The 22222-nt window shown below is 47.3% G+C and overlaps 3 protein-coding genes across 12 annotated transcripts in view; 2 read left to right on the forward strand and 1 right to left on the reverse strand.

Annotated features, from left to right (window-relative positions):
* The window catches only part of LOC107394945 (cilia- and flagella-associated protein 69), an 11585-nt gene extending 5305 nt beyond the window's left edge, over positions 1-6280 (reverse strand). For 4 of the 6 annotated variants that reach the window (XM_070547304.1, XM_070547303.1, XM_070547301.1 and 1 more), the window contains exons 1-14: positions 5946-6031; positions 2974-3036; positions 2817-2882; positions 2607-2716; positions 2453-2529; positions 2222-2320; positions 1721-1870; positions 1454-1631; positions 1262-1385; positions 1134-1182; positions 948-1039; positions 666-873; positions 342-497; positions 150-265 (exon numbers count right to left, since the gene is read on the reverse strand). In XM_070547304.1, coding sequence (XP_070403405.1) covers positions 150-265; positions 342-497; positions 666-873; positions 948-1039; positions 1134-1182; positions 1262-1385; positions 1454-1631; positions 1721-1870; positions 2222-2320; positions 2453-2529; positions 2607-2716; positions 2817-2882; positions 2974-3036; positions 5946-6011 — 1554 coding nt within the window. In that variant the 5' untranslated portion in view covers positions 6012-6031. Of the gene's footprint in view, positions 1-149; positions 266-341; positions 498-665; positions 874-947; positions 1040-1133; positions 1183-1261; positions 1386-1453; positions 1632-1720; positions 1871-2221; positions 2321-2452; positions 2530-2606; positions 2717-2816; positions 2883-2973; positions 3037-5945; positions 6032-6223 lie in introns of those variants that run through there. The other 2 variants (XM_070547299.1, XM_070547302.1) reach the window with 2 other exon arrangements.
* LOC107394944 (lysine-specific histone demethylase 2) overlaps positions 1-15482 on the forward strand; it is a 22319-nt gene extending 6837 nt beyond the window's left edge. The window contains exons 1-21 of one of the 4 annotated variants that reach the window (XM_015974163.3): positions 6229-6450; positions 6732-6874; positions 7297-7418; positions 7879-7968; positions 8052-8163; positions 8247-8360; positions 8444-8482; positions 8732-8924; positions 9012-9196; positions 11845-12015; positions 12097-12171; positions 12259-12393; positions 12484-12655; positions 12853-12980; positions 13073-13204; positions 13467-13541; positions 13616-13732; positions 13821-13946; positions 14207-14329; positions 14440-14592; positions 14836-15482. In XM_015974163.3, coding sequence (XP_015829649.1) covers positions 6231-6450; positions 6732-6874; positions 7297-7418; positions 7879-7968; positions 8052-8163; positions 8247-8360; positions 8444-8482; positions 8732-8924; positions 9012-9196; positions 11845-12015; positions 12097-12171; positions 12259-12393; positions 12484-12655; positions 12853-12980; positions 13073-13204; positions 13467-13541; positions 13616-13732; positions 13821-13946; positions 14207-14329; positions 14440-14592; positions 14836-14919 — 2709 coding nt within the window. In that variant the 5' untranslated portion in view covers positions 6229-6230 and the 3' untranslated portion in view covers positions 14920-15482. Of the gene's footprint in view, positions 1-6228; positions 6451-6731; positions 6875-7296; positions 7419-7878; positions 7969-8051; positions 8164-8246; positions 8361-8443; positions 8483-8731; positions 9197-11844; positions 12016-12096; positions 12172-12258; positions 12394-12483; positions 12656-12852; positions 12981-13072; positions 13205-13466; positions 13542-13615; positions 13733-13820; positions 13947-14206; positions 14330-14439; positions 14593-14835 lie in introns of those variants that run through there. The other 3 variants (XM_015974162.3, XM_070547298.1, XM_054745487.2) reach the window with 3 other exon arrangements.
* Positions 15483-17177: 1695 nt separating this feature from the next.
* LOC107394946 (nucleolar protein dao-5) lies at positions 17178-21630 on the forward strand. Of its 2 annotated transcripts, none has more exons than XM_015974167.3 (10): positions 17178-17309; positions 18656-18781; positions 18858-18977; positions 19058-19168; positions 19242-19400; positions 19483-19599; positions 19682-19777; positions 19847-19993; positions 20735-20872; positions 20944-21630. In XM_015974167.3, exons 1-10 carry the CDS (start codon positions 17270-17272, stop codon positions 20988-20990), a joined length of 1101 nt encoding a protein of 366 aa, XP_015829653.1. In that variant the 5' UTR covers positions 17178-17269; the 3' UTR covers positions 20991-21630. The 2 variants fall into 2 exon arrangements, with proteins under 2 accessions (XP_015829653.1, XP_015829652.1); XM_015974166.3 differs by lacking the exon at positions 17178-17309 and adding an exon at positions 17758-17959.
* The last annotated feature ends 592 nt before the right edge of the window (positions 21631-22222 follow it).

Genomic DNA, 22222 nt, shown 5'->3' on the forward strand with positions numbered 1-22222 from the left:
TCCTCCCGATGGAGGAGAGCAGCTTCTCTTCTCTGACCCTTCATGACTGATGCAGATCCCACCCCTGTGCTGCGGCCTCTGGCCTCCATTAAAGATGCCCCAGTCACACCAGCACCCTTAAACTGGTTGTTCTGGTATTCCAGCCTCACCTTCGCTCGTGCGTCGCTCTCACACAGCTCTGAGAGGATCCACTGAATATCGGACATCATCTCCACGACGACAACATCCTGCTCCTCACACCCAGCTTGTAACTGGATCAACACCCCTGAAAGAAGACCCACGGTGCTCTGACAGACCAAACTAATCGCAGCCAGAGTTCAGAGACGTGTGACTGAGGTTACCCAGGAGCTGGTGGAAGGCTCTCTGCTCACACAGGTTCTGGTTCACAGAAGCTTCTCCCAGAGACGTCACGGCCCTCAGAGCTCTGATGCAACCTCTCAGCTTAGCCCGCGTTCTGCCTCCTCCGTTTCCATGGAAACCCTGACTGAAGCAATCACCTAAAACCAGAAGGCAAAATAAGTGATGAATCAGTGAAGCCCTTCTGGATGAAAGATAATAAAATTGTTAATAATTGATGAAGGTTAAATGTTTCTGAGGCTTTTTCAGCTCTGGGGTCTAAACACGACAAAAACCTTCAGCAGGAAATGGTGAAACGAAAGGCTCACCTGTTCCGACGCACCTGTCCAGCAGAAGCAGCAGCTGCGTGTTTCCGCGACAGAACACGTAGTCGTCCAGCAGGAGCGGGGCCAAGCAGGAGACGGCGCCCAGCGCCTGCAGCTGCAGCTCCTCCTGCTGCGCCGACGACCGCTCCTGGTCTCCGTCCGGATTCGCCAGGCTCAGCAGGTGGAGCATCACCTGTTCTTCCCTCAGAATCTAGAGGAAGAAAAGTCGACTCGTCACTTTGATGAACCTCTTGGATGAAAGAGCGGCGGGCGAGCGGGAGGAACCTGCAGCGCAGCCGGGTCTCTGCACAGGAAAACCAGCAGATTCAGCAGCAGCTGCCTCAGCTGCAGACCGTCGCTGCTGTAAGGTGGATTCCCTGAAACAGAAACAGGAATTCTGAATGGGAAAACCGCGTCATGTGACTTACGTTTAACATAAGACTGAGTTGAATAAAGAAAAAGCTTCCTCACGCTCTGGAAAGGTCAGCAAACCCACGAGCAGCTTGGCGAACAAGCTCTCCTGGAGGTTAGAGAGGTGCTTCAGACACAGAGGAGTAAAAGACTCACAGCTCATCTTTTATCCGACGCCGGTCACTCACGACGAGCACGGAGCTCGAAGCCTCAGCGATGAGAGTCGCAATCATGAGCAGCTGATTTCTGAGCTGGCGTTCCCAACGCTGGGAAGCCTTTTCCAGCAGGAACAAAAAGGATTCCTTTAGAGATCTGAGGAATGATCGGAGACACTTTTAGAGGCTTGTTTTCGGTGGCGACCGGTCTGAAGCAACACCTACAGGACACACTCCAAGCTGCTGAGCTGAGCGATGACCTCCTCCTTCATGCCTCCCTCCAGGAGGTTCCAGAGGATCTCCGAGGAGCAGAGAAGAACCTGGGCGGACGGATCGGGTTCATTCATGTGGAGGCAGATGCTCTCAGCGCCTCGTTCATCCAGGACCGAAGCGCAGATGTCATCTGTGGTAGTAAATCCATAAAAACATCCCATCAGAATCTCTCAGGTTCTCCTCCTCCATCCCTACAGGAGCGGGGAACACGTTCCTCACCAGAGGACCTGGAGAGGATCTGAAGCGTTTGGAGGAGCTGCAGCTTGAACGGTTGGTCCTCCAGACCGGACATGGAGAGGAGCAGAAGCTTGGGAACGTCGCTGTGCTTCAGAAGCTGCTGACGGTAACCTGGACGGGTCGGACGGAGACCTGTAGGGAAGTTAAAGGAGGTCATTAACGGAATTAAAACAGCAACAAACAACGAGGAAATATGGCAGAATGCTGTATAAATAAGCCTAAAACGAGTTAACGTGCTTGTCTAACAGAAAGAAATGCAAATGAAAGGATTTTCAAGACCTAAAAACTGAATCTCAAGCAGCGAAAGATGAATAAAAACTTGGTTTGGTTTCCTTGCTTTCCCTTTGGGAACGTTTTATTCATTAGGAAAGTCGGAGGAATCCGGGAATCCTCACACGTCTGAAAGCTGCAGCACGTTTGACGGATCTGCTGCTGCAGGAGAGGATTTCACTTCCTGCTCCTAAAAGAGGAAAAGCTTCGTACCGTCAGGTGGCTTGGGAGGAATCCCGGAGCAGAAGAACGACTGGACGGCTTCAACAACGCACCGCCTCACGTCAGGGTCTGGGATCCTCATCAGATAACCTGCAAACAGAAACATCCTCATCGTCTTCCAGGTTGATCCTTTACGGGTTTGGTTCAGCTAACTGAGCTGGGACACGACGAGAAGACCGTAACTTCCATAAGGAAGCTGTGACCAAAGTTAAAAGCAGTTACAGATGCTGGAGAGGAACTCTGCGGCCTCCTGAGCGAAGTGCTGCTCGTCTGTTGTTTTCTGCTGCAGGAAGGGAAGTCTGGGAAGAAACGGAGCGATGGTAAAAATCACACGACCTCGTCTGGACAGAAACTGTGAGGCTGAAAGGCTTCTGACCTGCAGATCTTCAGCGCTTCACACAGAAAGGATGCATATTCAGGGTGATCTGTCGCTTTCTCAGCGCAGAGGCTGAGGATCCTGGAGATGTCGGTCAGCTCCTTCAAAAGCTTGAGATACTTTAGGAAACTTAACCTTTTTCATGTGGAAGTTGGGAAAAAATAACTGAAGTGAAGCCACAGAATGACAGAACATCAGCAGCAAGGATACGAAACCCGCCGGGTTTCTGTTCAGAAGTTTCCTCAAGACAAAAAGATGCTTCTCCTTTAAGTTTGTCTTTAACAGGAACAGAATCAGCTGTTTGATTTATAAAGCACCCAGAAGGGGATCCAAAGTGCTGCTTTCCTTCAAATGGAGTTTTACTTACAGTCAAAGGATCCTCGAGCAGTCCAATCACTTTACTGAGGTCAAGTCTTTTATCGCGGACCTGCTGGAACAAATCTGAACGTCTTTCAATCATTTTCAACAGAAACCGTCCAAATGAAAGGTTCTAGTGCCGTCTTAAACTTGCTTAAACTTGTTTCTCCGTTCTCTAGTTGTTATTAATAGTAAGAGTCGCGTTATCAGTCCCACAACAGCTGTGTCATCTGCAAACATGTTGGTGTTTTCCAGTGAGACATGGTCCGGTGTGTAGAGGGGGAAAATAAAGGACTCAGTGCACAACCGAGCGGAGTTTGAAGCTTTAACGTTAATAAGTTTAAAGAGCAAGTCACCCCCAAACCAACCTATTTTTGCTGATAAACGACATGAACGAGTGTCTAATCGTGTTGCAGACACGTGTCGTCAATAATTTGGAACTTCAGTGCATTTTAGTTAAATTTTAAATATTCTGCCTAAAACTGTCAGTGTTGCGCCGTCGTCAGGTAAAAACTCTGCACTGTACTTGAATTGAAGAAGTATGCTATGATGTAAACGGGTACATTATGAGGTCACAATGCTATTGTAAGCCTACGTGTGTGTGTATTTGTTGGCGGCTCCGCCCTCTCGGGCTGCTAGGCAACAGCATTTGTTGCATTTTTCAAACAGGAAGTGGGAGTGAAGTAAGTCTCTTGTAGGGGGTGACTTGCTCTTTAAGAATATCCTTTCGTTCATCTGGGTCGCTTCGTCCCACGCATGCTAACCTAAAGCAAACAGGCTGCAGTCAGGACTCGAACTCGTGACCTTCTGGCTACGAGGCAACAGTGCTGCCACCTGCTACACTGTCCATTTTTACTTTAAAGAGCAAGTCCCCCCCTACCAGAGTCTTACTCCACTCCCACTTCCTGTTAGAAAAATGCAACAAATGCTGTTGCCTAGCAGCCCGAGAGGGCAGAGCCGCTAACAAATACACACACACACAGGTTGTTTCTCAATACTCAAGGACGCTAGTACATTCTTGTGTACTAGACAAGTACGTTCTGGCAAGGACACCAGAAAGTCTGTTCCACCGAGTACGGGAGGACGAGGACGGCATTTGGAACAGAACCTTACTCCGCTGCGTCCTGGCAACAAGTGCTGCTTCTTGCTACATTTAAAAAAACAACTTAACATAAAAATAAAGGTCTAGTTTGCTCCTTAAATAACAAAATTAAAACAAAAATGTATTACTTGTATTAGATTTGGCCCACCTTTGATCAAAACTATTAAAATACATGCATCTCAATCAATTCAATTCAAAAATACTTTATTAATCCCAGAGGGAAATTGATTGCTGTAGTAGCTCAGAATAATAATAATAATGATCAAGTCATCAAAGAGTTGTTGTATATCACAACGGCTGTTGGCAGGAAGGATCTCCAGTAGCGGTCAGTGTTGCAGCCAAACTGAAGAAGCCTCTGACTGAAGACACTCTTCCGTTGTCGGACAGTCTTGTGAAGAGAACGCTCAGGGTTGTCCATCATTTTCTTGAGTCTCTGGAGAATCCTTCTTTGCATTATCTCCTCCAGCGGTTCCGAAACTGCCGAAACTCTGGCTGAGTCCTTGAAAGGTCTTGGAGTTCCTCCATCTTGTTGGCCAGTGATGTCACATTGCCCATTATGATCGATGGAAGAGATGGTTTGAATTTCCTCTTTCTCTGTCTCCGTTTTGCTCCCGCTCTGCACCCACGCTTCTTGCGTTTTAGCTCATTTGGGATTTGTGGCTTCAGTTGAGGTATTATTTCAACCTTTCCAATGTTAATCAGCTGCTCCAGATTGTAAACCAGCTTGTTACCATGGTTACACATCATAACAAATGCTCAAAAAGTGAAAAAAGCTAAAGAATAGCAGTAAAAATCCTCCAAGCTTCACAGCACCAGAAAAAGAAAAGTAAAGTGTCCAAAAAAATACAGTTTTTCTTGAGAAACTAGAAGAAAAATATCCAAGAAAAGGCAAAACTTACAAATAGCCAACAGAGCTACTCCAACATGCAGCCGCCCAGAGCAGCGCAGTTCCAGAAAAAAAAATAAAGCTTATTTTTCATCAGAACTGACCTACGGTGCTTTTATTTTGATAGTGGGTTAGCTAATTAGCATTTTGAATGATTGTGATGAATAAAACCCAAACACACAGCAAAATTTACAGTTTACACACAATTATTTACAAAACCAGAAAACTTCAGATTATTTTATTTATATTTGTAATATAAAACATTACGGCTATTAGCTTTTTCCTCTGACGTTCGGAGTTTAATGGTTTGCAATGCAATGCATTGTGGGAAAATTGCTGTCCCAAGTCCGCAGAAGGATGCATTTATGCATCCTCGATGGAGCCAGAACACATCTGGGAACTTTGAACAAAGTTGCCGCTACGCAGGAACAGTCCTTGGGCCATCGTTGAAGACGTTTCACAAGGATGTGAGTACACAAGTACAGACAAGTATGCGTGTTGAGAAACGGCCACAGGCTCTCAACGACATTGTGACATCATAATGTACCAGCCAACGTTCTAGGGTACCTCTAAGCCAATAGCGATGGCAGATTTAAATTCAAATGCAGTGCAGAGTCATTACCTGAAGACAGCACAACACTGACAGTTTTAGGCAGAATATTTAAATTTGAACTAAGATGCACTAAAGTGCCAACTTATTGACCACACGTGTTTACAGCACGATTAGACACTCGTTTATATAGTTTATGAGCAAAAAAAAGTTGATTTGGGGGTGACTTGCTCTTTAATACTGCCACAGTTCTTTTGTATTATTTTATGTTTGTTTATTTACATAGTTCGCGTGTTTGTTTTATATTTATTGTCATTCTTAGTATTCCATAAATGTGTAGCTTTGTTAAGCTAACCTCTGAAAAACTAAACTAACTAGCTAGCTAAATGTAATGCTATCCAAATGAACTTGTTAGAAAGTTTAGGTATAAAACAAACACTTTACCTCCTGAATGTGCTGGGTCGGATGTGCTCCGATCCCAGGAATGTCCGACTTTAATCTGTGCACCATTCTGAAAGAGAAGGAAACTTTTTACCAAGTTAAACGTAGTTGGTTTATTTTTGTGCCCCAGAAAAGCCGCCTTCCCGTTTTAAACGATTTATTAGTTAAAACAAGCTAACAATGAAACTTTAAATCTATTTTCCCCGGTTTCAAATCATTAAGAAATAAAAAATCAACTCTGTGTCATCGTTGATTTCGTTAAAGCGCGTTGCTATAGTTACATGAAACATGGACGGGGAGCAGCGGAGTCCAAAAGTCATCAAGCCCAAACGCCCATTTCCTCTGAGAAACAGGAAGTGGTGTTGTTGCTACAGCGACGCATTGATTTTCTCCTCCTTCACAACAACAAAAAAGGAGACGAATTTGTTTGAACCGTTTATAAAAAAGCTTCAGACCCGAAATAAAGTTCACAAGTTACGCCACTGCCGCGCGATGCTGTCGGACGCAGGTCGGTGCTCATGGCTGCTACACGCTACATGCTAAGAGCTGGCTAATAGCTAAGAGCTGGCTTCCCTCTAATACCCAATATAATTTCACTATATTACATTTGTAAACCAGCCCGTTGTGCTTTAATAAGATTATTCACCCAACGTTTGCCTCTATTTGGTTCAAATCTGTTTATCTGTGTCAGTTTATCCTTTTATTGGTAATAAAATCAGATTTAACAGCGACAACAAAGGCCCGTTTTTGTTAGCGCTTCATTCTTCTGCCCCGTCTCGCTCCCCGTAGATTACTCCGGGAATGCCTCTGGGACTCGGAGAGCCAAGAAGAGGAGCTCCGAGGAGTCTCCGGGGGAGAGCCAGACCCCACGCATCTCCGGGAGGCAGACCAACGCCCGGGTGAAGCGCACCAACAACCCGCCACCTGGACAGGTGAGCTGATCTCCACCGCTTTGTTATGATGACACTTTCAATTAAAACAGTCTTCCAAATGAATTTGATTCTGCGCTGACTCATTACATCATAAAGTAGTCTCAGCGAACTAAAACAAAGGCATCAGAGTTATTTACAGTCATCACAGCAATAATACCTGTTTCCACTGCTAGGCTATGAGAAATTTACACAGCATTACCTGCCCTGCCTAACAGATGCTAACGCTAAGTGTTAATTGTCGTTTAACAATTATATTTGTATTTTGTATGTCAGTTAGGAGGTGCAGATTTTACACGTCTTGTTTCTTTTCGGACATCCAGATTAGTTTTTCCAGCATCAGTTTCCATGACGATTCCACCCAAAGGTGTCCTAGTAAAGGGCTGGATGTAAACAGGGGAAAACTTTGATGTCTTGTGTTTCAGAGTAAAAGAAAAGCCACGGACACCGAGGAAGAAGATGACCAGTCTGAGAAGAAGTACAGGAAGTGTGAGAAGGCCGGCTGCTCGGCCACGTACCCCGTTTGTTTCGCCAGTGCATCGGAAAGGTAACAAAACAGAAATAATAATAAATTATTATTTTTCAAGCATCACCGTTAAAGAGCAAGTGACCCCCTACCAGAGTATTACTCCACTTCCTGTTTTAAAAATGCAACAAGTGCTGTTGCCTAGCAGACAGAGAGGGCGGAGCCGCTAACAAATACACACACACAGGCTCACAACGACATTGTGACATCATATGGTACCAGCTAACGTCTTAGGGTACCTCTTAGCCAATAGCGATGGCAGATTTAAATTCAAATGCAGTGCAGAGTTTTCCCTGACGACAGTGCATCGCTGACAGTTTTAGGCAGAACATTTAAATTTTAACTAAGATGAACTAAAATGCCGAATTATTGACTACACACGTCTACAGCACGATCACACACGCATTTATATAGTTTATCAGCAAAAAAATGTTGATTTGGAGTGACTTGCTCTTTAACGGCAACATTTCTTCCTCATCAGGTGTGCAAAGAATGGCTACACGTCTCGCTGGTATCACCTGTCGTGTGGAGAACATTTCTGCAACGAGTGTTTCGATCATTACTACAGAAGGTGACTAGGAAGATACCGGCTGAGTAGGAGAGTTTTAGGTGTCACCATAACTCCTCTGTGTGTGTGTGTGTGTGTGTGTGCAGTCACAAAGACGGCTATGAGACGTTCGCTTCGTGGAAGAGAGTGTGGACCAGTAACGGGAAAAGTGAGCCCAGCCTGAAGGCCTTCATGGCAGACCAGCTGCTGCCCTACTGGGTCGGGACCGAAGCTTCTCCTCGTCCTCGTTGAGCGCTTCGACCGAGCTTCCTGTCAGACGTTAACGTTTACGTTCCCTGCAGGTTCAGTGCTCCAGACCGGACTGCAGGAAGTGGCGTCAGCTGACCAAAGAGATCCAGCTCACCACGGCTCTGGCAGCAACGTACCGCTGTGGCATGAAGTTGAGCAACATCAAAGTAAACACGAGTCATAAAATTCTCTCACTTATCAGGAGCTTTTACAGGTTCTGTAATGACGGTTTTATGTTTTCTACCCACAGATGGAAGGGCCCGACCAGTGCTCCCAACCAGAAGACCTGGTGAGCCGCTGCTAGGTTTTGATCACCCAACTAAGCGAGACAAAACGGTTAAATTTAAATATCTGATGCATCCAGCGTCTTTATGTTCTGGTTCTAAAAGTTTGTTTGTGATCCTCGATAAATATCCCACCTTTTCCTGGGCCACTTAGCTAAGCTAAGCGCTAATTCATGCTAGCCATGCCTCTGACCGGTATCGGTGCAGAGCAAGCTGGGCTCTCTGGGCTGACTTCATCTGTCCGATCCCTGCAGAGAGTGGCCGAGGTGACGGACAGCTGGTGGCACTCCATGCTGATTTTACCGCCGCTGCTGAAGGAGAGTCCGGCCGGCCCGTTCCTCGCTGCCTACTACCCCGACTGTGTGGGGATGAGCCCTTCGGGGTCCCTCAGCACTGCTTCTGTGACCGAGCTGAGGGCCGATCACTGCAGAGCCGTCCAGTCTCAGAGTAAGTCTGTGAGCGCAGGAGACCAGACACGCTGTGTTGGACCTGGTCCAGGGATGTCTGGTCGTAACCGGTACCGTTACCTTTCAGTTCCAGGCCTGTGTCCGTACTTCCAGCCCTTCTACCAGCCCAATGAATGCGGAAAAGCACTGTGTGTCCGGCCGGATATGATGGAACTGGATGAGCTTTACGAGTTTCCAGAGTTTTCCAGAGATCCCACCATGTACCTGGCTCTACGGAACCTCATCCTGGCCTCCTGGCATAAGAACTGCACGGTGAGGTCCAAACAAAAGCGTCCTGTGTTTTCCTAGAAACCAGAAAAATACACAGTCCAGTCCAGAACCCCAATCCTTTTGAGTTTTACCCCTGATCCAGTCCAGTCTTACCCCTGATCCAGTCCAGAACCCCAAAATTAGAGTTTTACCCCTGATCCAGTTCAGTTTTACCACTGATCCAGTCCAGTCTTACCCTTGATCCAGTCCAGTTTTACCCCGATCCAGTCCAGTCTTACCCCTGATCCAGTCCAGAACCCCAATCCTTTAGAGTTTTACCCCTGATCCAGTCCAGTTTTACCCCGATCCAGTCCAGTCTTACCGCTGATCCAGTCCAGTTTTACCCCTGATCCAGTCCAGAACCCCAAAATTAGAGTTTTACCCCTGATCCAGTTCAGTTTTACCACTGATCCAGTCCAGTCTTACCCTTGATCCAGTCCAGTTTTACCCCGATCCAGTCCAGTCTTACCCCTGATCCAGTCCAGAACCCCAATCCTTTAGAGTTTTACCCCTGATCCAATTCAGTTTTACCCATCGACATATAAATATTGGACAATGGGTTTCCATAGGGTCCAAAAACACATTTTTGAAGATAAATGGGAGGTGGCCACCACCGCCATTTTGACCGTGTCACAGGTTCCGTCAAGCCCAGACAATTCCACAAAAGGGAAGAGAGGTGGAACTGAGGGTGGGGCTGTAAGGCTGGGATCAACTGACGACACCCGGTCGAACTAGCTACAAGCTAACCCTGGCTAACTCAAAGCTAACGCTGAGGTGGGAGCTAAGCTAACGGAGGTAGCAACCTAGCTACAACCGGAGTTTGTGCACAACACCACCAGAGCTTCTGAGTCAGAGATACGCCGGGCTGACCGCTGGGTAAAACCGGGTGGAACACCTGGTCTCCCGAAAGCTGCTGAAAGCCGGCAGCCCGCGCAGCAGACAAGCGCCGCTGCGATCTGAGATGCGCAGAGCTGCCGCTGGGGAGAACCTGGTGAAACGGTTTCCATCCCAGAGCTCCATAAGCCGGCAGCCTGCGCAGCACACAGAAGCCGCGATCAGACAGAGATGCGCCGAGCTGCGGGGAGGGGAGAACCACAAGCCGATAGTGGGAACCCAGCTCCACCAACATGTTATATTTCAACCCATTTTCTAAAGTGCAGCATTATGTTAAATGCACTGGGGTTTACCCTATTACATTTAAATTTCATGGTTAAACAGTACATGTTAAAATCTAAGCTCAGCTCGGCAGTGACCTAAAATACATAAATATAATTTTACTTACCGAAAAAAATGAAGTGGAGACTCCTTGGACGCTCTATTAGTGCAATTAATGCCACAGCAAGTCATTTTGTCCAACAATTGCACAAAAATATCCAAACAAGAATACACAAACACAGAGACTCAAAATCCCGGAACAGTTTCCAGGCCACACCGAGGCTCTACTGAGGGCTTTCCCCGGAGCTAGCTCTGTGGTCACGTGGGTCTGATGCTCATTAATTATACAGAATTTTAGGCTTTTAATACACTTAAACAGAAGAGTGAGAAAAACATTCACCCCCCTCAGAGTTGTCATGAGTGTAAACTAGATCATTTAAACCAAAAACATGTTCTGGTACCAGGCTGTAAACATGTTTATTTCTGCTGTGAAATTGGTATTTTTAACATGGGAGTCAATGAGGATTTGCTCGCTTCTGACACCAGCCCCTAGTGGATGAGGGTGGAACTGCAATTTATTTCAATTTTTCACCCGCATTGTGGGGGCTTGGTTTTACCCCTGATCCAGTCCAGAACCCCTGATCCAGTCCAGAACCCCTGATCCAGTCCAGTTTTACCCCTGATCCAGTCCAGAACCCCTGATCCAGTCCAGAACCCCTGATCCAGTCTAGTTTTACCCCTGATCCAGTCCAGAATTCCTGATCCAGTCCAGAACCCCTGATCCAGTCCAGAACCCCTGATCCAGTCCAGTTTTACCCCTGATCCAGTCCAGAACCCCTGATCCAGTCCAGAACCCCTGATCCAGAACCCCTGATCCAGTCCAGAACCCCTGATTCAGTCCAGTTTTACCCCTGATCCAGTCCAGAACCCCTGATCCAGTCCAGAACCCCTGATCCAGTCCAGTTTTACCCCTGATCCAGTCCAGAACCCCTGATCCAGTCCAGAACCCCTGATCCAGTCTAGTTTTACCCCTGATCCAGTCCAATTTTGCCCCTGATCCTGTCCAGAACCCCTGATCCAGTCCAGTTTTACCCCGATCCAGTCCAGAACCCAAATCCTTTTGAGTTTTACCCCTGATCCAGTCCAGAACCCCTGATCCAGTCCAATTTTACCCCTGATCCAGTCCAGAACCCCTGATCCAGTCCAGTCTTACCCCTGATCCAGTCCAGAACCCCTTATCCAGTCCAGTTTTACCCCTGATCCAGTTCTGGATCAAGGGCTCTCTTCTCTTTCTGTTTTCTCTCCAGCAGACAGACGTTCCTGTAAATCTGCTAAACTGGTTCTGGATTAGCAGTTTTCCGGACCCTCTGAAGGACTTTAGCTGATTTTTCACTCATTTTGAATTTAAATGATTTATTGAAATGTTTTAATCGGGTTCTGGATCAGAACTTTCACTCTCTGTGTTGAAATACCGTAAGTTTGTCCTTTTGTTGCAGGAGGTTCTGACAGCAGAGAAATGTGCCGAGCACATCATCGTGCGTGGCCTGGTGCGTGTGCGCTGCGTGCAGGAGTTGGACCGGGTTCTGCACTTCATGACCCGGAAGGGTCTGATCAACACCGGGGTTCTGGCCGTGAAACGTCCGCTGCTGCCTGAAAGCTTCTGCTCAGTGAGCCTCTCCTCCTGCTCCACACGTTCCCTAAAGTCCACCACAGGATCCGGACTCACCTGTTTCTGTCTGTTCACGCAGAAGAACGTGATCGTCATCGGCGCCGGCGCCGCCGGACTGGCTGCTGCGCGACAGCTGCAGAACTTTGGCACTCAGGTGACACAAAACATTAAATATGAGCTTTCTCAGCTCTTTACCTTTGGCTGTTTCCGGATCAGAACTCCGTTTGTTTCTGCCTTTCAGGTTCTGGTCTTAGAGGCCCGGGAGAGGATCGGCGGCCGGGTTTGGGACGATGTTTCTCTGGGCGTGACCGTGGGTCGTGGTGCTCAGATCGTTAACGGCTGTGTGAACAACCCCATCGCCCTGATGTGTGAACAGGTTCGCCGGCTTTAAACCATTATGGAGTCAGCCTGGTTTGACGTTCCCAAATCTGTTTCCCAGCTCTGTTATCATTCCGGTTTGCTGCAGATGGGGATCCGGATGCACAAGCTGGGCGAACGCTGCGACCTGTTCCAGGAGGACGGGAAGGTCACCGACCCCGCCATCGACAAGCGCATGGACTTCCACTTCAACGCCATCCTGGACGTGGTGTCGGACTGGAGGAAGGACAAGTCGCAGGGCCAGGACTCGCCTCTAGGGGGTGCGGTTCTACAGAATCTCTTTTTTTAGCCACATTTACGGGTCGGGTTTGCAAAATCCCATTTTAACTTTTTCCAGGCTTGTTTTTCGGAGTCTTTTCATTAAACTCGCGCTTCTCGTTGGTTTTTAACCTTCCCGTTGTGTTAGTCGTGTCCGACGTTTGAAAGCGACGCTGAACCGTTTCGTTCTGTCCCACAGAAAAGGTCCGGGAAATAAAGAAGAACTTCCTGCAGGAATCTGGGATCCAGTTCAGTGAGCTGGAGGAAAAAGTTCTTCAGTTTCATCTCAGTAACCTGGAGTTTGCCTGCGGGAGCTCGTTGGACCAGGTCTGAAAAGGTTTCATCACCAACAGAAAACGGAGAGGTCAGAGCTGATCCTCTGGTACCGGTCCGAGGTTTGGTTCTGTGTGTTTCTGCAGGTTTCGGCCCGATCCTGGGACCACAACGAGTTCTTTGCCCAGTTCTCAGGAGATCACACCCTCCTCACCGAGGGCTACTCGCCTCTCCTCCGCAGGCTGGCCGAGGGCCTCGACATCCGCACCAACTGCCCGGTTAGTTTCCCACAGCCGCGGAACGGGAACCCGTTGGCTTACTTCAACACCTTTTTCCCGCTTCTTCCTTATCTGATTAGTTTCCATCACAGTTGTCATGTTTTTCTGTTCTTTATGGATTCCAGTCGTTTCACAGCGTCCGACGCCCTTTAGCCTAGCCGTTAGCCCTTCTGTCCAGACAGATCTAATCTATTACTGTGGAAGGGATGTCGGTGCTTCTGCTGTTCCTCCGTGTTTCCTACGTGCCGTTGTCTGCTTCCAGGTCCAGGCCGTCGACTACTCGGGTGACCTTGTTAAAGTGAGCTCCTCCGGCGGGTCCCAGTGGTCGGCTCACAGGGTAAAACCAGCTGTTTAGCCTCTGTCGTCCAGAAGGAGTTTAAACGTCAGACACGATCCTGGTTTCTGCTGCAGGTCCTCGTCAGCGTCCCGCTGACGCTGCTGCAGAAGAACGTCCTCCGCTTCACGCCGCCGCTCCCTGAGAGGAAGCTGAAGGCGATCCACAGCCTGGGAGCGGGAATCATAGAAAAGGTGTTTAGCACATCGCACCGTCCAACCTTCACCTCCGATGTATTGTTGTCGTTGCGTTTCCCTAAATCTGCATCAAACCGTCCTGCAGGTCGCTCTTCAGTTCCCGTACCGATTCTGGGACACGAAGGTCCAAAGTGCAGATTACTTTGGTCACATCCCTCCCGCTCCGGAGAAGAGAGGCATGTTCAGCATTTTCTACGACCTCGACCCTCAGGTTTGGCTCCAGCTGGTCGGTTAAATATGGTTGATGCTCAAATTTAGAGTAAACAAAACAAGAAAATCTGTTTATTAATAATCAGAAAATAAACAGATTCTTTAGTTATAATTGGCTGATTCTAACTTTACTTCCTGGTCACCTGACGACAGCCCCGGTTCCTAACCCCAACCCGGCTGATAGACGGGGTGAAAGCGTCTCCGGAACCGTGAGCTGCGACCCACGACCGGCGTGTGAATCTGCTTTTGTTTCCCTCTCAGGGAAAACGGGCGGTTCTGATGTCCATCGTCTCCGGTGAGGCTGTTCCTGCTGTCCGAGACCTGGAGGACAAACAGGTGGTGGACGAGTGCATGAAGGTCCTGCGGGAACTTTTCACAGAGCAGGTAGCTGCAGCTGTAGTCCGGGAACGTTGGGGTGGAGACGGCCTTCAGGAACAAACGTCCGAAGAGCCGGATCACTTCCTGTTTGACTAAATCAGCTGTTCTTTGTTCAGGAGGTCCCCGAGCCCTCCAGTTACTTTGTCACTCACTGGAACAAAGACCCGTGGTCCCAGATGTCCTACAGCTTTGTGAAGACGGGCGGGAGCGGGGAGGCCTACGACGTCCTGGCTGAAGACGTGCAGGGAAAAGTCTTCTTCGCTGGAGAGGTGACCGGGATTTTAGCAAAGGATTGTGGGAACTCGGCCGGTCTTTACTAAGTGTGACCAGTTCATGTGTAAACGGGTTTGGACCATTTCCTCTGCTCGTGTTCTGGTACCGGGACCCCAACAGATCCGTCTGGAGGGCTCCTGCTCCAGATTACAGGGAGGTGTGGAAGCTGGACCAGGGTTCTGGACCGGATCAGAAGTTCTGTGATTTTATTAACCGACTGAATCTTTCCTTGTCTTCAGGCCACAAACCGACACTTCCCCCAGACGGTGACCGGAGCCTACCTCAGCGGCGTCCGCGAGGCCAGTAAGATGGTTTCTCTGTAGGTTCCTCGCCTCCGAGCCCCAAACAGCACCAGCATCACCCGACCCACACACTGCTGATGGACCCAGCAGGTTCTCCAGAACTCGCTTCCACGTGTTCAACACAAACCTCTCAAGTGCTTTTTATTTCTATCGGAATCCCTCAAACTCATGTCTGCCGCTCCGAGTGGATTCAGGCTGGAAAACCGGGAAGTTTGAGCTCCCAGGCTTCGGATCACCATAAAGGGTCAGAGGTCATGCTGCCGTAGAGCAGAGAGGATAATCCGGCAGAGCTGTGGGACCGTGAGGATTAGAGCTGTAACTTGTGCTTTCTGTAAGACGACTGAAGACGACGGAGCACTTCTGATTTGAATGGCGTGTTTTACTAACGACGGAAACGTGAGACCCTCAGGGATGACATCAGGAACGTTCTCCCGCTCTCGGAACAATAAAGTTCCTAAAGTTTGAAGCTGAAGACGAACCGAACGTTTTCACGTCTCTGATTAATGTTGGCTAACCGGGATGTGTGTGTGTGTGTGTGTGTGTATTTATATTGTGTGTGTTTAATAAACTCAGCTGCACATGTATTTGTTGGCTGTGTTAACTTTTAAAATTCAGCTGGTTTCAGAGATGCTCTGACTCTGGAGTGGTTTCAGCCTTTAAAGTACATAAAATATTCACTTCATTTCTTCTTTAACTAAACTCATGAAAACCGAGAGGACCTAAGGTCAGATGTTGGTTTGTGGAGGTGAAGGAGGACCTGGTTTTAACCCAAAACTCCCTCGTTTCACACCACGGGGAAATTCAACCCAGCTAACTGATATTTCACCTCATTTTTGGTGATTGAAAATGTTTTTCTATGGTTTTAAATTAACATTCAAACAAATTAACTCCTCCCTGGGATTAACGAAGTCTTGAATTTAATTGAATGCACATATTTGCTGAGTCTAGAGCAGATTTATGCTAAAAGACATTGAATGAATGTCCTGGTACAGTGAAATTATATTATAGCACAACCGGTCCAAGAGCATCCAAACAACACGGATAACAGGACCAGGCAGGCTGTGGATGCAGCCACGTCACGGGCGGCGCTCCATGGGCAGAATAAGGGTCTCAGGAGGGGAAAAGGTCCAAAAAAAACCACCTGAGTACACAGAAGCACATATTTCAGACAACCACAACATAAGTGTAGGAGCCAAATATGTTGTTTCCTTTTCTTTGGTCTCGATGTCTTAATTGATATGTGGGCGTGTCATTGTTGTTACTGGTCGGAATAAAGGTAGTGATGTCATTGTTGGTGTCAGGCACTATTCCGGAAGGGCAAACAGGTTTTTGACCGCTGTGGCGTGAAGACGTTTGAATGGGAAAGTTAGCAATTACTCCTATCATTCACCTGGAATGCAATCAACATTAAACAAGCATTATCATAACAATTCCACGCTTAAGGCTGTTTTTTACGTAATTTAATCAGTCAACATCGGATCAACACAGAGCGTCAACCAGGTCCCGGTCTAGCAGCCTCAGGAGTTCGAGTACTGGACTTGACTTCTACAATAAGATATTGACATATTTATGATTTGTTGTATTACAGATGGCCAGTTTGTTGGGATTACACCTGAAGCACCTTTTCCTGTAGCTTTGCTGCTTTTTGCTCAGGGAGAAAAACCAAACGGTGAATAAAAATGTGACTAATGTGTGTCGTGACTTTTGGCAGATGTTTTCCACACAAACATTTAACCAACAGTGCTGTGAGGGACACAGATGCATCATCTGCCTCAGTCTAAAACTTTTAAACAATTAAAGGCAGAATTAAGCAACAATTTCATCATCAAAGCTTGTTAATACTTTCTCATCTCCATCCCTGAGGACAGCTATTATCGACATAATCACATTAAAATGTTGCGTTTGAGTTAGCCTGAACTTTAGCCCAGGTTCAGGTTATGTTACTTTTTTTATATTTTATTTTTTTTAAGCTCAAGTGCATTTTTGAGCCTACGTAAAAAATTTTTTTTACCCAGATTACATTTTCAATTTAGGCCATTCTAATTTCTTTTAGCCCAGGTTAATTTTTATTTAGTCCACGTAAAGTTTTATTTTTTGCTCAATAAAACTTTTGTTTATTGCAGGTTAGGGCTGGGCGATACGGCCTAAAATTAATATCACAATACATTGAGGATTTCACCTCGATAACGATAAATGGAAGATAACTATACAGGTATGCGCAGAAACAACAGTTGTCCACTAGATGGGGCTGTCACGTGTGTCGCGCTGAGTCAATTTTTACGTGACTCAAGGGAGTAAGGTCTAGCTGCAGCCCCGGCCAAACACGCCCCATGTACAAAACACGCGTGCATGTACGGAGAGGAGAACTCGCATGCGTGTTGCGATTGCAAGAGATGGAAATGACAGTTCAGGTAAAGACAGATTTATATTTTTACCACTTGCGAAGATTTTGTACTAGAAATTTGAACGTTTAAGACATAGTCTTAGTGTTAGTGTTTGGCCGGGGGGCGTGCTGCTATTGACTCGAGGTGGTACAGCTTCTGAAAACGGACACGAACGCTGCCAGCCTACACACATCTTTTCGTTTTTTTCTTATCGGATTTGTTGACGTGGGAAAAATGATTTCGATAGTCAGGAATTTCGATAATGACAATTTTTCGATTTATTGTCCAGCCCTAGTCCAGGTCAAGTTTTTTTCTTTAGCTCGGGTTAATTTTTTTAAACCCAGATTAAATGTAATGTTTTATTTTTTGTAATTTCGAGTTTGTTTGGTTTTTTTGTTGTTTTTTTTTTTTGCGCTGAAGGCGCTTGAATGACGTCATCAATACTCGCCGTCGCGCCTTCCCCCCCCCCCCCCCCCCCGAAGCCAAACCAGGAAACAAAAGACAGGGTAAATCAGAGAAAGCGGGTAACTGAGCCGGTACCGTTTGTGTGGACCGGTGAAGCAGCGAGGATTAATAACGGGCTGTAAGTCTCGGATCCGCCGACGCGAGAGACCGACCGTGGAGGATCAGAATGCCCCGCCGCTCCGCTAACTCCGACACGGCGCGTCGGTCTCCAGGTAGCCGCAGCAGCACCGATGCTCTGGGTTTGGTGACCCCCTGATGTGCAGCCCTGATGGGGAGAGAAATCCATCAGCGGTGGGCAGAAATCAGGGCGAAGCTCCAGGTCCACACGTGTCATAAAGCTGATCTCCTTCTATCTGTTCACTAGTTTGTGTTTGATCATCTTAACTCAGACTTGTGAACCATTCAGGCGGATGGTAAAAGCCCCTAACTCAAGGGATGAGCCCGAGCTCTGCGATGTGGGACCCTGCTCCCGGTGGGCCGCTTACCTGCTCAGTGCATGCCAATCAACGATAATCCAAACTGGGTTTGGATCGGGTGTCAGATGGCAACATCAGAGTTCTTGTGAGGGTCTGAGATGCCCGTAGATATTTTGGTCACCCTGAGCTGCCGTACTCGCTGTAGGTGAGAACATCGCCTGCAGTAGCTAGAGACAGGACTTACGGCTCTCTAAAGGGAGTCGTTCAAAAGAATGGCTCTTCTACGTTTGTTTGCAATATTTAAAGAATCATAAAACCGACACTGGGATAAATGAGAGATTAAAGGTGTTTAATGGGTGGGGCGTCATTATCTCCTAAGCCACGCCCCTCTACTGCCAGACCCTACTGCCGAAAACCGAAAGGGAGTCAGTGGGTTCTGATCTCGTTTGTTATGTGCCGTGGAGATGATGCTCTTATTTTTCAACCAATCAGAGGACAGCTGCGGCACTGATGATGACGACTACACTCCGCTGTCGAAGCTTCCTGTGAAGTCACGCAGAAACAGGAAGGATTCGTGTGACAACGGTGACGTGTCCCCCAACTCTGAACCAAGCAAAGGTGCTTTCGAGAGGTTTTCCAGCTTTTCTTCTGCTCGCTTCTGTGCTTGTTTTTATTTTTGGATCCTCTTTCGTAGCTTCTGATGATTCCTCGGACGACGAGCCGCTGATAAAGAAGAAGAAAGTTTCCGCGGCAAAAAAACCCAAAAAGGAAACGAAATCTCCCAAATCCAGCAGCGGAAAACCCGCAAACACAGGTGAGTCTTTTCTAAGAGTGTCCCCGATGTTCCGCTCTGATTCCTGTTTGGTTTTTATTAGAAGTTTGTCTTCCCGTCAGATTCCAACTCCGACAACGAGCCTCTAATGAAAACCACCAAAGCTGCTTCTAAAGCCACGAAGAAGCAAAGCTCAGAGACGCCTAAAAGGTCCGCCAAGAGGAAGAAGAAAGGTGAGATTAAATCAGCCAGTCAGCTTTATGGAAAACCGACGTTCCTTTTACTTGTCGAACCGTTTCGCTCTAGCGGCGACCCCGGAGAAGGACGACAGCTCCGATGACGAACCTCTGAGCGAAACGGCCGAGAAGCTTCGGTCGAAGCGGAAAAGAAAAGCGTCCGGTGTTTCTCCTCGTAAAGCAGCAACTCCGACTCTCAAATCCCAGAGGAACGCAGCCAAGGAGAGCGGTGGGAATGAAACCACGAAGTCTGAGCAGCTTAAATGTTTTTTCTCTGGCGTTTTAACAGGAAATGCACCTTGTTGTTCTAGTGAATTATGCCGAGACGTCCAGCGAGCACAGCTCAGACGACGAGCAGCTGGTGGTGATGAAGAAGGAGGCGAGAGCTTCGTCCAACAGAAAACCAGCTGGGAAAAGATCCCTGAAGGGTAGGAATCTGCTTGTTATTGACCTACGCGCTCTTCAGACCACGAGTTGTTTTTAAAAGCTCCTCCTCCTCCTCCTCCTCAGATGCCAGCTCAGATGAAGACGACGTTCCTCTCGCAGACATCGTCAGCAGGAAGAAAGCAGAGAGGAAAACGGGCAGAGCCACGAAAAAGACAAAAGGTAGTTCCGACTGGAACGTCTGGAGCTGAAACGTCTTAAACCTGAGCCGCTGTGACATCTGTGTGACAGAAACCAGCGACGGAAGCTCTGAGGAAGAACCGCTGGCTCGTCTGGTGAGGAAGACTCCCGCAAACCAGCGAAGAAGACCCAAACGGGAGGCGTCGACTCAGAAGAAGAAAACCACTCCTAAAAGGTCCAGAAAGAAGCCGGAGGCAGGTAAAGACCCGGGTTGGTGTTTACAACCCAAACCAGGAGGAAGCCGGTTTTCCCGTATCCGATCAGAACCCAGAGAAAACCCAATCTTCTCTTATTCCAGCGCCGGAAAAAAGAAAGTCCAGTCGACTTTAGAAACTGAACCAGAAACCTGAAGATGCTCTCCTCTCTTCTATTTTCCATGAGTTTTCCGTGGAGCCAGGTCCAGGAAGGAAACCCAGATCTTTCCCTCTAGCTCTAAGAATCCGGTTCTCCTCCCAGTATCTGGGAATACCAGGAGGAGGAATCCTAATAAGAGCCGGCTCAGCTGACTTCTCTAGCCTGCTGATCCTCCCCGTTCCTGATAACGGACTCGCGTTAATTATCTCGCTCGGATTCCTGCTAGTTTGTGTTTTTAACAAATTGCGGAGCAGATGCCGACCAACTCGGGTGCAATTCCCGCCTCGCTCCCGGTGGCCGCCCACTTAAATGCCCCACTGGGTTTGGAATATTTCTGAGTGTGAGTGGGATGTTTGTCCTGGTGAGGGACGGGCCAGCACGCCCCATCCCCGCTGTTTCATGTGCTGCCGCTCCGGGATTCCTGAATAAACCCGTTATTGGAGCCAGAAACTAGAAAATATTCCGCCTGATCCGGGAAATGTGATGCAGCTAAAAAAAATCGCACTAAAATAGTTTTTGCACGTAAAATTTTGACGTAATAGGAATTTTTGTGGAATTCTCTTTCACTGGAATGTTTTCCCCCAGATGAATCGAGCCACGCTTCCGAAGACGAATCTGCGAGCAGGATGTGGGAACATCCCGAGGTGACCAAACGGGTGCGGATCGTACTGAAGAGGTGTGACGTCAAAGCCTCAACAGGAAGTCCGAAGAAGTCCAGTAACGGTACGGAGCTGGGAGCCGCTGTTGGGGCTGGGGTCTGATGTGTAGTCTGACAGAACCTGTGTTCCTCCCAGGAGAACCGGCCAACGGGAACACCAACGGTTCCTCGGATGAAGAGTAAAGTTCTAATTCCTGGAAATGGATGATCTGAAGTTCATCACCGTCTTTTGTAGAGCTCCCACCAGGCCCGGATTTCCAACCCAAGCCAGAAATGACCCAGAAGACTTGAACCCCGACCCGGCCCGGCAGAACCCGAGTGTTTATTTGTTTATTCTATTGATTCCCGATCAGCGCGGCGGCGTTTGACTCCCGTTGCAGGATCGTTCCTCTTTCAGCCGTCAGCGATGTTCTAAATAAGATCACCGACGACGCCAGAAAGGCTTCCTCCCTCCTCGTCGGGTTTAAGCCGGGAGTTCTGGTCTTTTATATTCCCAGTTTTAATTCCGTTCTTAGCAGGAATAGTTTTAGATCCTAAAAGCTGTTTTTGTTTGTTTCCGTCTGTTGGTGTGAAACTGGTTTTTATTTGCTGTGAGCAACTTTCTCTGCATGTAGCTGTGAAGGTCTGTGAGTTTAACCTTTGTGACTGTGTTTAACCTGAAGTAAACAACACACCTGTCTGTAACACACACACACACACACACACACACGCACACACACACACACACACACACACACACACACACACACACACTCGCCAAAATACGCAGAGGGATTCAAAAGTTTTAATATTGGTAATAAAGTTTTGGTATCTTCTTGAAAAAGTTTCCAACTTTTTTATTTCTTAGGATTTGAAATAAGAATTAGCTTTTGAGGATTTTTATTATTAAAATGATATTTTATTTATTTATTTATTTCTGGAGCAAAACTAAAACGAACAAGGTGCTGCACACAGATGATCCGGAACATAAAACCAAACAGTCGAACTCTGAGACGTTACAAGAATAAAACCAGAGCGGTGACTCTCTTTGTGACCAGGTTAGTTAGTTTAGTTTAGTTAGTTGAGTATTAAAAGCGAACCTCGCTAACCTGGTTCGGTCCAGACCCAGTGGGATGCAGGAACTCCCGAATCCACCGGAATCATGATTAAAAACCTAAAACTGTTGCTTTAGCGACATCTAGTGGTGACATCAGGAACTCGGTTTCCTCATTTAAATAATAAAATAAAAACGTTAATAAGTTCTTCTCAGACTGAAATATTCATTAAGAGTAGCGTAAACACGTCATCTTTATAACAGTATAAACGTTTATTACAGATGTTTCCTCAAAAATGAAGAAAACAACCGGAAACGTTTCAGATTTCCTAAACTGCACTCACTTTGTTTTGTTTCATAACTTTTTATGTTTTAGGAATAA

Source organism: Nothobranchius furzeri, chromosome 19 (genome assembly GCF_043380555.1).
Source record: "Nothobranchius furzeri strain GRZ-AD chromosome 19, NfurGRZ-RIMD1, whole genome shotgun sequence".
NCBI lineage: Eukaryota > Metazoa > Chordata > Actinopteri > Cyprinodontiformes > Nothobranchiidae > Nothobranchius > Nothobranchius furzeri.

Excerpts from the sequence above, each read along its gene's own strand:
- LOC107394946 (XM_015974166.3), top strand. The coding sequence starts at position 17,914 with ATGCCCCGCCGCTCCGCTAACTCCGACACGGCGCGTCGGTCTCCAG. Across the intron at positions 19,778-19,846 it reads AGCCACGAAAAAGACAAAAG|AAACCAGCGACGGAAGCTCT; the intron begins GTAGTTCCGACT and ends TCTGTGTGACAG. Across the intron at positions 19,994-20,734 it reads CAGAAAGAAGCCGGAGGCAG|ATGAATCGAGCCACGCTTCC; the intron begins GTAAAGACCCGG and ends GTTTTCCCCCAG.